We start from the raw sequence: 13,649 nt of genomic DNA, 5'->3' as shown, positions 1-13,649 counted from the left end.
GAGTATGATGCATCGGGTGTCGGAGTGGGGGCCGTTTTGATGCAGAAGGGGCAACCCATTGCTTATTTCAGCAAGGCTCTCTTAGCAGCACACCAAAATCAGTCCACCTATGTCAAGGAAATGATGGCCGTGGTAATGGCAGTACAGAAATGGCGTACATACCTATTGGGACGCCAATTTATCATAAGGACAGACCAACGAAGTTTGAAGTACATAGCAGAACAAAGGGTGCACACCCCAGAGCAGCAAAAATGGCTTAGTAAACTAATGGGATTCGACTACCACATCGAGTATAAACCTAGGCTTGCCAACAAAGTAGCTGATGCCTTATCACGGGTAGAAGAGCTGGCCCAACTAACCTGCTCTCAACCCAGCTTTCCCTTACTTGAAGCTATACGGCAAGAAGCCAGATCTGATCCACAGATGCAAGACATCAGGGAAAAGTGGAAACGTGACCCTTCTCAGGTTCCAGGTTACCAAATTGTGGGACCTGATCTTTTCTTCAAGGGTTGGTTTGTGGTTGCTCCAAATTCCACCCACAAAACTGAACTGCTACGGTTGTTTCATGATTCTGCGTTGGGAGGACATTCAGGGGTGCTACGGACCCTAAAAAGACTCAGCAGCCACTACCATTGGGTAGGAATGCGCAAGGATGTGCTGCACTATGTATCAGAGTGCCCAACTTGCCAACAGTAGAAATACTCCTCACAGTCACCCGCGAGCCTTCTACAACCCCTCGAGATTCCAGAGCAAGTGTGGGAAGACCTCTCCATGGATTTCATCACGGGACTTCCTCGTTCTGCAGGAAAAGAGGTCATCATGGTAGTGGTTGACCGCCTCACCAAGTATAGCCATTTCTCTGCTTTGCCTCACCCTTACACTGCAGCAATGGTGGCCGACATTTTCATACGGGACGTGGCAAAATTGCATGGAACACCAAGATCCATTGTCTCGGGCCGTGACCCTGCCTTCCTAAGTTCATTTTGGAAGGAGTACTTGAGATTGCAAGGAACCTGACTGCACCCATCCACCAGCTATTACCCGCAAACTGATGGACGGACTGAAGTCATTAATCGATGCTTAGAAGCGTACCTTAGATGCTTCATAGGGGAGAAGCCTAGACAATGGGCCCACTGGCTTCCGTGGGCAGAATACTGGTACAACTCAACTTATCAGTCAGCTGTAGGGATGACACCCTTCAAGGCCCTATGCGGCAGAGAACCCCCTCCCATATTACCCTATGAATATGGGTCGTCCAAGGTGGCAGAAGTAGAGACTCGCCTACTGGAAAGAGACGAGATTCTTAGACTGCTCAAGGCCAATTTGACAAAGGCCCAGCAACGAATGAAGATCAGCTATGACTCTCACCACCACCCATTAGAGTTTCAGGTGGGTGATTTTGTCTACCTTAAGCTCCAACCTTACCGCCAGGTCTCAGTGGTAAGACGGGCTTGGCACAAGCTAGCTCCCAGGTATTATGGGTCCTACAAGGTGCTGGAAAGAGTGGGTCCTGTTGCTTACAGATTGGACCTCCCTGCTACCTCGAAGCTTCATCCGGTGTTTCACATCTCTCTTCTCAAGGAGGCTGTGGGAAATCATACTCCTATCCCTCATCTAGCTTACCCCAATTCACTGAAGAAGGGGACATTTACACAGAGCCCATCAAAATTGTGGATTTCCGATGGGTCCGACGAGGTGTGTAGGTTGTACTAGAAGCCACGGTAGAATGGGCCGGGCTGCCCCCAGAAGACGCCACCTGGGAACCTTGTCTAAGGCTGAATGAGAGGTTCCCGAACCTAGACCTTGAGGGCAAGGTCATTTGCTATGGAGGGAGGAATTGTTGGGACCCAAATACCTTCCCCGAACCCAACAAAGGGAGTGGAGCAGGCCACTACCCATCAGTAGTACTCAAGGAGGCAGAAAGGACTGACGACTGAGCCTCAGGGACAGGCGATAGAGCCTTAGAATTAGTTACACACAGAAAGGGTGATTCTGCCGACAGAAGATATTCCCTCCATGATATTTCTCAGAGTTAGTTATCCTGCCAATCAGAGGATATTCCCTCTATGATTACACCTGTAGGCCAGCTATATAAGGCCATACTCTTACAATGAAAGGCAAGAATGAATATCCTCTGTTTCTCTCTCACTGAATCCCTCTTTTCCTACCTTCCCTTCTCTTCTTCTTCTCCACTTTCTGTTTCAGGAGGTTAAGCCACCCTCGAAGGGGCTTCCGAGGTGAGCGGTATATCACCAGTTTCTAAAAATTTAGCATGGTGGTCACTAAATTCTATAGATTTTTTTCACTTTTTAAAATTTTTTCCTTTCTCCAAACGTTTTTTTCCCTTAGTGGGGGCTGATTTGGGCATTGGTGAACCCTTTGGAAAATAGAAGATTTCCTTGTTTACAAATACAATGATTAAAACCACATTTATCAAAAAAAAAATACAATGATTAAAATCATGCATGCAACACTCTTAAGTCTTTGAAAACATAAACTTTTTTTATTGATAATTAGCGATGTGCCCCTTGGTCAAAATGAGATGTTTTCCGATCATCCCCTTCTTTATAGCCTCACATGCTTTATAAAACCCTAGCTACTATTACTACATGCTACATCTTTTTGCATTTACTTTTTGGTGGAAGTCTAGAAATTCTTTTTAGTTGTTGATTGAGAAGAAAGAAGCAAGAAGTTAGGAGGAGATGAGGAAGAAGCAGAGCAAAGTTATGAATGGTGTGTTTGGTCATTGTTACAAAAAAAATTGTATTTATTATCAAGAGGAGGAAAAATACAAGATTACCTTGCATGGATGCCCAAATACAAAAGAAGAGGAAAAATACTAAAATACCCATGGAATATTACAAAAGACAATTCATTACATATTCTCCACACTCCCCCACAAGTTGAGCATAGATATGTATCATGCCTGAGTTGCCTAGGTTACTATCAAACTTTGGCCTGTGAACTCCTTCAATAAGGCAGACAATAAGTTGATCCTTTTATCTTACAAAGGGCAAACAAGATTCTCCACTAAAAATTTTCTCTAGACGAAATGTCTATCCACTTCAATGCATTTTGTACAATTATGTTGAACATGATTATGTGCAATGATTGGAGTTGCTTGATTGTCACAATAAAGTCTCATTGAAGCTTCATCTTGAATTCCCATTTCTGTTAACAAGATCCTAAACCATAGCAACTCTGACACTCCATCAACTCTGTATTGTGCCTCTAGATTGGAGTGAGCGACAATGGATTGTTTCTTGCTCCTCCAAGATATCACATTGCTCCGAACTAAGGCACAATAGCTAGAAGTAGATTTCTTGTCATCCACTGGCTCTACCTAATTAGCATATGTGTAGGCCTGAATCTTCAAATGCTTGTGATTGGAGTATAACATTCCTTTGCCAGGACACCCCTTCAGATAAGCAAGAGTCTTGTTGATAGTGTGAGAGGTTTTGCTCATGCATATATTGACTAACCACATTGACTGCATAGGATATATATGGTCTAGTTAGACTTAGACATAGGTAAAAGAGATGGCTAATTGGTCTTTGAGAGAACCCAAGCTTCAAGATTACCTTTCTAAACCTATCAAATCAAGCTCTGGGAGACCGTTTGAATCCATATAGGGACTTCTTTAGATGGTAGTCATTTCCCTCATTGTTAGGAAGGCCCACTCTTGGAGGCAAGTTCATATAAACTTCCTCTTGTAGGTCTCCATTAAGGAAAGCATTTTTCACATCCATTTGATATAATTATATAAAGGTCAAGACAAATGTATAACAAGAGACATGATCACATAGGTGGAATTTATTTTAGCCATTGGAGCAAAGGTTTCCTGATAATCAATGCTACAAGTCTGAGTATATCCTTTGTCTACCAATTATGCCTTAAATCTCTCAACAGAGCCATCAACCTTATGTTTAATAATATACACCCACTTACATCCAATCCAACTGATGTTTCAAAATGCAGAGGCGTGATGCGAGGCATTCCACACTTCCACTACCTAGAGGCGTGAGGCATGTAGTTCAGAACATAAGAGGCGTAAGCTTCCTTAAGAGGAGGGGGAGGAGGAAGAAGAGGAAGGAGGATCTCATTTTTTCTTTATTTTTAATAAAAATCTTTTATGCTAAGGAGAATGAAGAATGCATAGCACTAGTTTGGGGGAGGTGGGGGGGTCTTGGGCTGAAGCACAAATTTTCAAAAGGCATGCACTTGGGCTGAAGCACATGACGTACCAGGTGCACATCGAGTGCTCTTTGAAAGTGCTGCGCCTGAAGGCTATGTAAGATGCATATCTTAAAATGCGCCTCGCCTGGGGGCCTAGGTGTGCCTCATGTTGGCCTTTTAAATCACTGTTGTTGTCTGATCCCTTAAAACTCTTATCTACTTAGAGAATGAAAATTTCATTTTTCCTCTTTAAGGGTCATTACCTTTGCTGACACAGTTGCATTCTGTTTTCTAATCATAGTCATTGATGCTTATTGTTAGTGATATGTTCTTGATTTTGTTTCTTGGTAACTATTTTTTTGTTGCACTTTTGTTATTCTTTATCTTCTTTTGCTTCTAGGTGGATGGAGATGGATCCTATCTACCTACCACAGAAGATGAACTAGAAGTTCAGCATTTATTAGCGGAACCAAGAAATGATAAGGTTTTAGTGGATAACATATTATGCTATAACTCAGGGAGTTCAGAAAAGTGCCTAACAATTGAAGATTTTCCATGTGCTGTTGACTATGATCATATGAAAACTTCTAGTGGTAATGGTCATTTGACTTTGTGCTTTATTTACTTCATATCAAGTTTCCCTTTTTGTACCACATTTTCTTCTCAATTTGTATGAATATGCTGTAACTCCCAATATGCTTCACTTTTTGGGACATTCCTGTTGTGTACAGAATTCCTCTATACCCTTGAATAGTATAGTTTTTTAGTGTATCCATGAAAGAGGAGATTATGGAAATCTCAAATCTCAACGAGTACCAGTCTGTTCTCAGGAAGATTGCACATTTTGGCATATCTCTGACTTTTCTACACCTTAGTAAATTCTTGAAGTTATTGATAAAAAGACTGCATATGTCGGCGTAGTGGAAGGGGACAAAGGGATGCACCTGTTTGACCATCTTGACCCTTTCCACAAGATAACTGATAAAAAAATCTTTACCAAAGGGCCATGTGTTTCAGTCCACCATTTGTTTCAATGTGAATGGGTAGTAGATTTTTCAGGCTCAATTATTTGAGCTTTGCTTTTGTTGCCATTTACATCAAAACAAAGTAGAAGGGGGTGGGGAACTTTTTTTTGTCATAAAAGGGGCAAAATTAACTGCTGAAATATTTGAACTGAAAAAATTTTATGTTCACTTCATGAAGAAACAATGCATCCTTAATATAAAACGTGGCTGGTATAATTATAGTTTGGGATGCACCTACTGCGGGCTGGTTTGGGCATCTAGTAAATTTCAAGGGGATGGCCTAGGGCATAGGCTCAATGTAGTTGCACTTCTATTTATAAATTATAAATCACTTTAACTATGTTGTTCAGACAAATTACTTCCTATTTTTCTACTATTTGTATTGCTTATGCCATTTAGTTTGTCTTTTGTGTATACTGACATTGACCTTGCTGTCTTAGTTTCTGGTTAGTTTAACAAGTGTATTTCTTTGTGATTACTTGTTCAGGAATGCTGCATGCCAATTCTTCAGAAGGGGAGAGAGAGGAGTCAAAGTTCGAAGTATGTTCTTCACATGCTTGGAAACTTTCAGTTGAAATATTGTTAGTCTGTTATTTTTGTATTGCTGGTAAATTACCATGGATTGCTAAAGTTCAGGGCAAAAAGTATTGCTTTCTACATTACGAAACCTGTTATGATTTATTATAACTTGTACTACTCATTTGGAGGCTCTTGGTATCTGAAAACCAATGTTGTCAGACTGGACCAGCTTGGACAGTTGGATCATCAGAGCTCAGTATGTGCAGCCAAAACAAATTTTGAGTTGCCTGGTTCTTGGACATGTTGACTTGGGTGAACTTCAAATGTATCTGTTAACAAGGAGCTTAAGGAGACAATAAAAGATGAGTTTATGGAGATTCTTGATGGTGATACATTTTCTGTTCATACTCTTAGAAACTGAGAAGGGAGTAAGGGACACAGTTTGTTGTTTTGAAGCCACACCATACAATGATTGTGTACAGCCTCTCACTGTATAGAAGTTGATATTCTGTAAATCTTAGGGGAGACACCCTTTTTGGTAGTGAAATTTTATACCTTATCTTTTCTATAAAACTTTTGATCATAGCTTTAAGAGATAATCTGAAATCATTTTACTTTTACCCATAAAAAATTCTGTATTCATTTCTATTTTTTTTTTTTATTTTACCATTGCCCAGGATGGTTGAACCATTTTACCTGTGACCCAGTGACCTAAGTTGTTTGGTCTGGTCTGAGTCTGACAACATTGCTGGAGACTATAAAAATTGATTTGCAGTGAGTTCGAACTTCTCACTCCAATATATATATATATATATACTGTAGGTAAGACTAAGAGTGAATAAAGATTAGGTGGTTGAGTTCAATGGCCAATCCCTTCCGGATAGTAGGAACAAAGTAGTTAACCTGAAGCTTGACTGCAGACAAAGATCAACCCAGTTGCTCAGCCTGAGCCTGCATGAACGTGGGTTGGGTTAGAAGCCCAAAGGTTGGGGCTGATGGCTCGCCACTGGGGGTTTCTCACGCTTGGACATCCAAGGGTTTTTTTTCTGTTCACCAAACTTCTACTCCCATGAAACCTTAGGAGCCTATGGGTCAATTTGATAATAATAATAAACCATCACCATCCAAGCCTTACCAACTATATGGGGTTGGCTACATGAATCTGTTTCACTAGTCCATTCTTTTTAATGCCAATAAATTTGATATTCTCATGGATCAATTTGTCTGAATAAAGTTGATAATAGCTTTTCAATGTGGGGAATAAAGTATGAATTTGAGAGTGGAGTAGGTATTCTTGGGAACACAGGAGTGGGGGGAGTTTTCACAAATGAAGAAGGTAATATTGTTGCATTATTCTCAGGCCTGATTGGGTAGCTACAATGCAAGGTATGCAGAGGGCAAAAAAATGAGTGTGGAAAAATTGATTATCGAAGAAGATTTGGGTGGCTACAAAAGAGGGAGGCTGCATTGTGGTGCAAAAGTATGAAGCGAAAAGGTTCAGGTGGTTGACTAGAAAAGGAAGGGGTAGAGAAGGAACTAATGTTTTGGGTAGAATTGTGAAAAAGTAAAAGGAAACTCCTAGGATAGAGATAAAGACTCCTTATCTCTAGAAAAAAATTTGTACATTTATGGACTCCTTCACATTATATTAATAAAATTTTGATTGTTATTGATAAAAAAATTGAGAGGGGAGTATAGAAAGGAGGAATATAGGCAAGACAGAACAAAACATCTTATATTTTTATTATTCATCAAAAAACATCTTATATTTTTATTATAATGCGACCAGATCTGTATAATATCATCAATTTAGTAGACTTGAGGTATCAAATACAGTATGCTGCTAAAATCAAGAAAAGTGGTCATATGGATAACTAAAACCATAATCAGAAAGAGATGTATATGTACCATACATGTTGTCTATGTATATGTATACATAGCATGCACATGTATGCACATGTTTGTATGGTTTGTAATGTTACCAAATGTAAAGAACAATGAACAGACATATAGGGACTGTGCGTTTCTGTTATGTTAAGAGACAGTACACATTCGAGCTGTCATGAATCAGCCCAATATGCCAAGACCGTTACTCAGTCTCCCTTATCTTTTGATACCTTTCCTTTCCTGATGCCCGTATCAGACTATATTACTTTTTCTTTGTTATAAAAAGCTTTGTTTATTCAGCAAAAAAATGTGTTCATAAGGCATGTGTGCCTGCATGTTTTGGACATGCATATTTATCCAATGCATCTTTCAAGTAAGCACAAAATCTGTCAGAGATCATGAGGCAGAACCATGGACTACATTCTAGTGCTAGTGGACTGATCCTCATAAATTGGACCAAGTTCTACCATGATAACCACGTCCATGTGACCTCTAAATGCATTATTTTCAAGGTGCCAAGGTGAGGCTAGGCGACAGGGGGTGCCTTGTCGCCTAATTGCCTAGGCGATGGATTTTTTTAAGCAAAAAACATATATCCTAGGGTAGTTCCCTAGGTTCCATAACCATTTTTCCTTGATAATCATCCATAATTTTCATAAGAAAAGTATGAACTTCATGTTAAAGAATAGAAAATCAACATAATCATAAGAAAAAGAAGAAAGAAAAGAAGGCTCAAAAAATATGGGGGCTGAACCCCTATTTTGTTATAAGAAAAGAAGAAAAGAAAAAGTGGTTCAGATTTTGAAGAAGATGAAGATGTGGAAGAAGATAATGTGTTGATTAGACAAAATTTTAAGTTGTTCCTTGCATATTGGTTCAGGTTTTGAAGTCTTTGAGGGTTAAATACAACATTTAGCAATGTTTGTGTTGATTAAACCCTAATAAATTAGAAAATAATAAAAAGAAATTAGTATATAAACACATAAAATGAACATTTTAGTTTAATAATGTCTATTTTATAATTATAATCTCAAAAAATTAAGAATATAAAAATATGTTAAAACACAATGTACAAAACTGCTTGGCCATTAGGTGAGGTGAGCCTCCAAGGTCTGACAGATCTTGAAGCAGCACCATGGACACTCTAATGGGGTGATCCTTACGGACCTTACCTATTGGATCAAATACAGCTGATGTTTAAAATGTTGGCGTCGGTGGAAATGTTGGTCATCCAAATATAGGAAACATGTCGAAAATGTTGGAAATATTGTAAAAATTATAGGCATAGTGGAAACATTGTAAATATGCAAAATATAGAATGATATTTTATAAAAGAAGCATAGACACACCTTTTTAAATTATTTTCTTGTTCCAAAGCATTAAACAAAGGTAAGAAACTAAGGTTGTATTCTGAAGTTGTCCTGTAAACCTCAGGATTTAAAGCTTTATGATAGAGTGATGGTGAGTTAAAGCAAACTTTGAATTCATGGAAAATGTAAATGGTTATCTACTACACACAAAAAAAACTAATATTTAACTTTGTGTTTCATGTTTAAAATGAATATTAAGCTAGCTCAAAGTGGTAATCATGTAAGTTAGGCGGATATTGACTTTGTTACTCCACGTATATATCTATAATATTGTCACCAACTTATGTTATAATACTACCTCTTCTACTCTGCATACTGCCAGTAGTGTTCAATGGGGGAATATGTCAATTCCAGTAAAATTTCATGTTACTACCCATGAAAATAGAGATGGAAATATATTGTCGAAGCTATCTCTTGTACTCCACATAGTGTTGGTAGTGTTCATTGGGGAATATGTCGATTTGGGTAAAATTTTGTGTCGCTACCCATGGAAATGGAAATTTGTCATGGAAGTATTAGGGAAATTAGGGACATTTTAAACCATGAGTGCAACCAAGATAACCTTGTCCACATGACCCCTAAAACTACTCCTTTCTTAAGGACCCAGGTGTTGGCAAGGATTCTTGTTAAGGCAATCAGCTGTTGGTATCAGGTAACAAAACAGTACAATGGATAGATCACCTAGCATGGAGCCATTACAAAGTAGGGCATCCATTTGTTTCTGCTATTGCATGATAATAGAAAGACCCTAGTATAGTCATACAAAACAGTGCCTTTCATTGTCACAAAGAGTAGAGGAGTATAGTTTAGCAGATAGGAAACAGCATGGTCAGAAAATGATGCCATACTGGACTTGCCAGTTGCCAAGATACTTTGAAGAGGTATGATCTTGATATATAACAAAGATTGCTTAGTGAGGCTCATTACCTATCACTTGCCAAGTTTTGGAACTAACATTAGAGATTACATCTTCACTAGGTGACGTGTGTCCCTTACAGTGTAAACACCTCTAAACATACTGTTCCCCATCTGCCTTACCAAACTCATATACCTTAATGACATAGGAACATACTGACCCATAGTGACACTGCCAACTTAGCGTTTCAGGGACTATGTGTTCAAGTAGCAGACTAACAAAAACACTCTCACCATGCCAGGTTCCCAATGGAATACTTGTTAAAATTGAGCTTGATAGCTGCTTATAGGAATGGGAGAGAGCTCTAGGGCAACAAGGACACAAGAAATCCACAGAATGAGTGAACAAGACATAAATCCCTTAAGATCAGTAAGTGGCAAGATTACTTAGAATTAAAAAAAAAAAAAAAAAAACATTCACATGATCCTACTGATGTCTCCACAAAAAATATGTGATGATAGGAAAAGTCAATGAGAATGGTTCAGTCATGTGCATCAACAACCAATGGTTGCTTTACTAGGATGCAGATGCCAGGTTGAAGGCTCTGATGTAACATGCAAAATTCAGAAGGTAGGGGCTGTATGAGAAATTCTTGCTTAACTCATAAAAGCATGGGCCTTGAGAAATTCTTGTAGGCTTAAGCCATAAAAGCATGGACCTTGAGAAATTCTTGCAGGCTTAAATATGTTTGGGTGCAGGTGGAATCTGACCACAGACTTAAGTCAGCTGTTTGATCCTTCCTTTTTTGTGTGGCCTACAAAAAAAAGGAAGAACTATGTGGAGATGTATTAGAGCAGCTGCCTTGTGGACAATCTGGGAAGAAAGAGATGCAAGGTTATTCAAATAAAAGGAAAGAAGCATTCAGGCTGTAGAGGATTGTATCTTGACTAGGGCCATTCATTGGTTGAGAACTGTGGACTCTTTTCAAACATTTTCTTTTTGATGATATTTGGAGAAACTGGATACGGTGGCTAATAGTCATATGAGGAAGGACAGGACATCTGCAGTGTGGGTGCCTCCGTCTGAAGGTTGGGTAAAGCTGAATTTTGATGGTAGCAGTCAAGGAAACCAGGCCCAACAGGGATGGGAGGGGTGCTGAGAGATAAGGATAGCAACATCTTAGCCATGTTTTCAGGCCCTGTAGGAATAGGAGACTCTAATAGAGCTGAGATTTTAGCGGCTGTACAAGGTATTCAAAATGTAGAACAATTAGGAGTTCAGAATTTGGTAATTGAAGGAGACTCCAAATTATTGTGGGATGGTTGACAGATCCATGCTCAACCATATGGCGATACAAAGACTTGTTGAGGAAAGTTAGTTGGCTCACAAGGAGCATGACTGTTACCTCTCTTTGGGTGGGAAGATCAGCAAATACCTTAGCGGATGGGTTGGCTAAGCAAGGGGCTTCAAGGGAACATTTATTTTGGGCTGCACTGTAATTTTCATTTCTATTTTCTCCTGTTTTAACTTGATGTAATACTTTGTTAAGAGAGTTAACAGCTCGTGCCTCTCCATGGGTTTCCCGTAATGCCTTAATTCTCTGGTTTAATAAAATTATCTTCATTTATCAAAAAAATGTTACTAGGTAGGTGGAATGATGAAAGCATGAAACAGGACACTTATTAATAAAAAAGCATTAAACAAGGCATTATCTGAATTTCTCTTTAATTCCCAAATAGGTAATTCAAAACTTAGTTATTACACCTATCTATCAAAAAAAAAAACTTAGTTATTACACCTCTTTCATGTTGTATTGGTATAAACTTGATGCATAGCGTACTAAGCCAACCCCTTATTTAAGAATTAGCCTGCAAAAACTGGTGGGGAAATGGACTCATATTACAAGGCATGCATTCCCACAGTTTAATGCTTTTTTTGAATATGCAATTATTCATTTTAGTTTTTTATTGAAAACATAATTATCCATATACTCCATTTGTCCCTATTAGAACTATTGGAATTGTTGAAAATGTTGGAGATATCTCATTCATGATAAACATTTAGTAGTTGGACAAGTGAATCCTCAAATTTGGAGTTCTCCTGGAGGCTGAGATTTTCATCTTGCCATTTGTTGTTTGCTTTTCTGCTTGCATTAAGATATGTGCTTGATATGGCATTTCTATATCCCAACATCAAATACTTGTTGACTGACTTGGTCAAGTTATTTTGAAAAAAATCTTCATGCTTGCAATTTCATTTTTTTTTGAATTTTATCTGTTATATATTTTTTCTTTTTTAATCAGATAGTTGTAGTCTGTAATTTTATCTTTTGTACTTGGGAAGACATGCACCACCACCAACTATCCTACCTCTTGTTGGAATACGTTGCTCTATTATGTCTTTATCCTTCATTGGTTAGCTCCTGCTTCAGGCCTTACTTTTAATTCAGAAGAGACTTATCTGAGGTCATATTTCCCTATATGCCAGTAATATCTTGACAATGTTGCTGTATTCGTAGTTTCTTGATGGAATGTTTCATGGCATTGGCGAGGGGGATCTTCATGTACCAAATGGTTTATCTACCTCATGTGATGATTATCTTTTAGGTGAGCCTTCTTGCAGTTATCTACTTAGTTTGAATTTCAATTGTTGTCAAAGTCGCATTTAATTATACATATCCTTCAATTTTATTATTTCTATCATTATTGTTATCATTGGTTTTCATTTTTTTTTCTGTGTACAGATACTGAATATGCTGAAAGAGTTCCCGATTTGGATTATGGTTCATGTGAAGGATCTCATGTGGGGAACTTGAGGCTGGAAAGTCAACCATCATGCTTAAGTGGGAAGAACAGCATAACTCAGATGCCAGACTTAACAGAAACAATACCAGTGCTGGAATCTACATCTGATCAGTCTGAATTTTTACTTGACAAAATGACGATTTATGACCTACAGGAAGCTTTTAGGACAACATTTGGACGGGAGACATCTGTGAAGGACAAGCAGTGGCTTAAGCGCCGTATCTCATTTGGTTTACAGAATCTTGTTGAGTTTGGGGATGTATCAGACTTGCTGGAAAGTGGAATTCCTAATGGAAATGAAGGTGATATGATTTTTACATCTAGTAATGATTCGTCTGGAAGAATGCAAAGCCTTTTTACAAATGTTCTGGGGAACGTGGCTAAACCAGTAAGCCAAGATGTGGAAAGGGAAAGTATGGTTGCTGGGGAGGATTTGATAACTGGTTCTTCTGATGCTGGAAAAACATTTGGAGTCTTGGATTTGGGTGATGGAGAAGGTGTGCTTGTAGCACCAAAAAGATTACGCAAGCCTACTCGGAGATACATCGAAGAATCATCAGATCTTAAGTCAAGATATTCTAGTGGAAGAGTAGAAACTCCTACAAGTTCTCGGGATAAGATCTTGCGGGTCAAATCCCATAGTCAGCATAATCGGAAGGGTCTTGGAACGGTGCCACTGGTTTCTAGGCAGGACTATCTTGGGGGAACTGGTATTCAAGTGCCATTTGGTCTTCGAGTGCGGAAGGGCCGGCCAAAGAAGAATACATTTTTGGTAAGGAAGATGTTCACATCTTTGCTTTCATGGAAATCTTCTTTACGTTCTACCTCACTTGCTGTTTTCATGAAGGTGCTATTAGGTATTTTTTCTGTTCTTTGATCAATATGCTGTAGGAAGCCTATATTTATATATTTTACGTTATATATTCCCAACATACCTTATGTGTGATTCTCCTGGAGTTTCGGAAAGATATGGGCATTCTAGCAACCTTTTAATGTTGGTAGTGTCTCTTTT

The 13,649-nt window shown here is 38.7% G+C and overlaps 1 protein-coding gene across 2 annotated transcripts in view; it reads left to right on the top strand.

Moving 5' to 3' along the window:
- The window catches only part of LOC104601289 (uncharacterized), a 38,706-nt gene that overhangs the window by 6,056 nt on the left and 19,001 nt on the right, over positions 1-13,649 (top strand). For both annotated transcript variants that reach the window (XM_010264583.3, XM_088897764.1), the window contains exons 4-7: positions 4,577-4,769; positions 5,689-5,741; positions 12,352-12,439; positions 12,577-13,409. In XM_010264583.3, coding sequence (XP_010262885.1) covers positions 4,577-4,769; positions 5,689-5,741; positions 12,352-12,439; positions 12,577-13,409 — 1,167 coding nt within the window. The remainder of the gene's footprint in view (positions 1-4,576; positions 4,770-5,688; positions 5,742-12,351; positions 12,440-12,576; positions 13,410-13,649) is intronic.

Source organism: Nelumbo nucifera, chromosome 2, assembly GCF_055504915.1.
Source record: "Nelumbo nucifera cultivar China Antique chromosome 2, China Antique-T2T, whole genome shotgun sequence".
NCBI lineage: Eukaryota > Viridiplantae > Streptophyta > Magnoliopsida > Proteales > Nelumbonaceae > Nelumbo > Nelumbo nucifera.
Note: the sequence above shows the minus strand (reverse complement) of the source record. Positions and strands in the feature narration are given on the sequence as shown.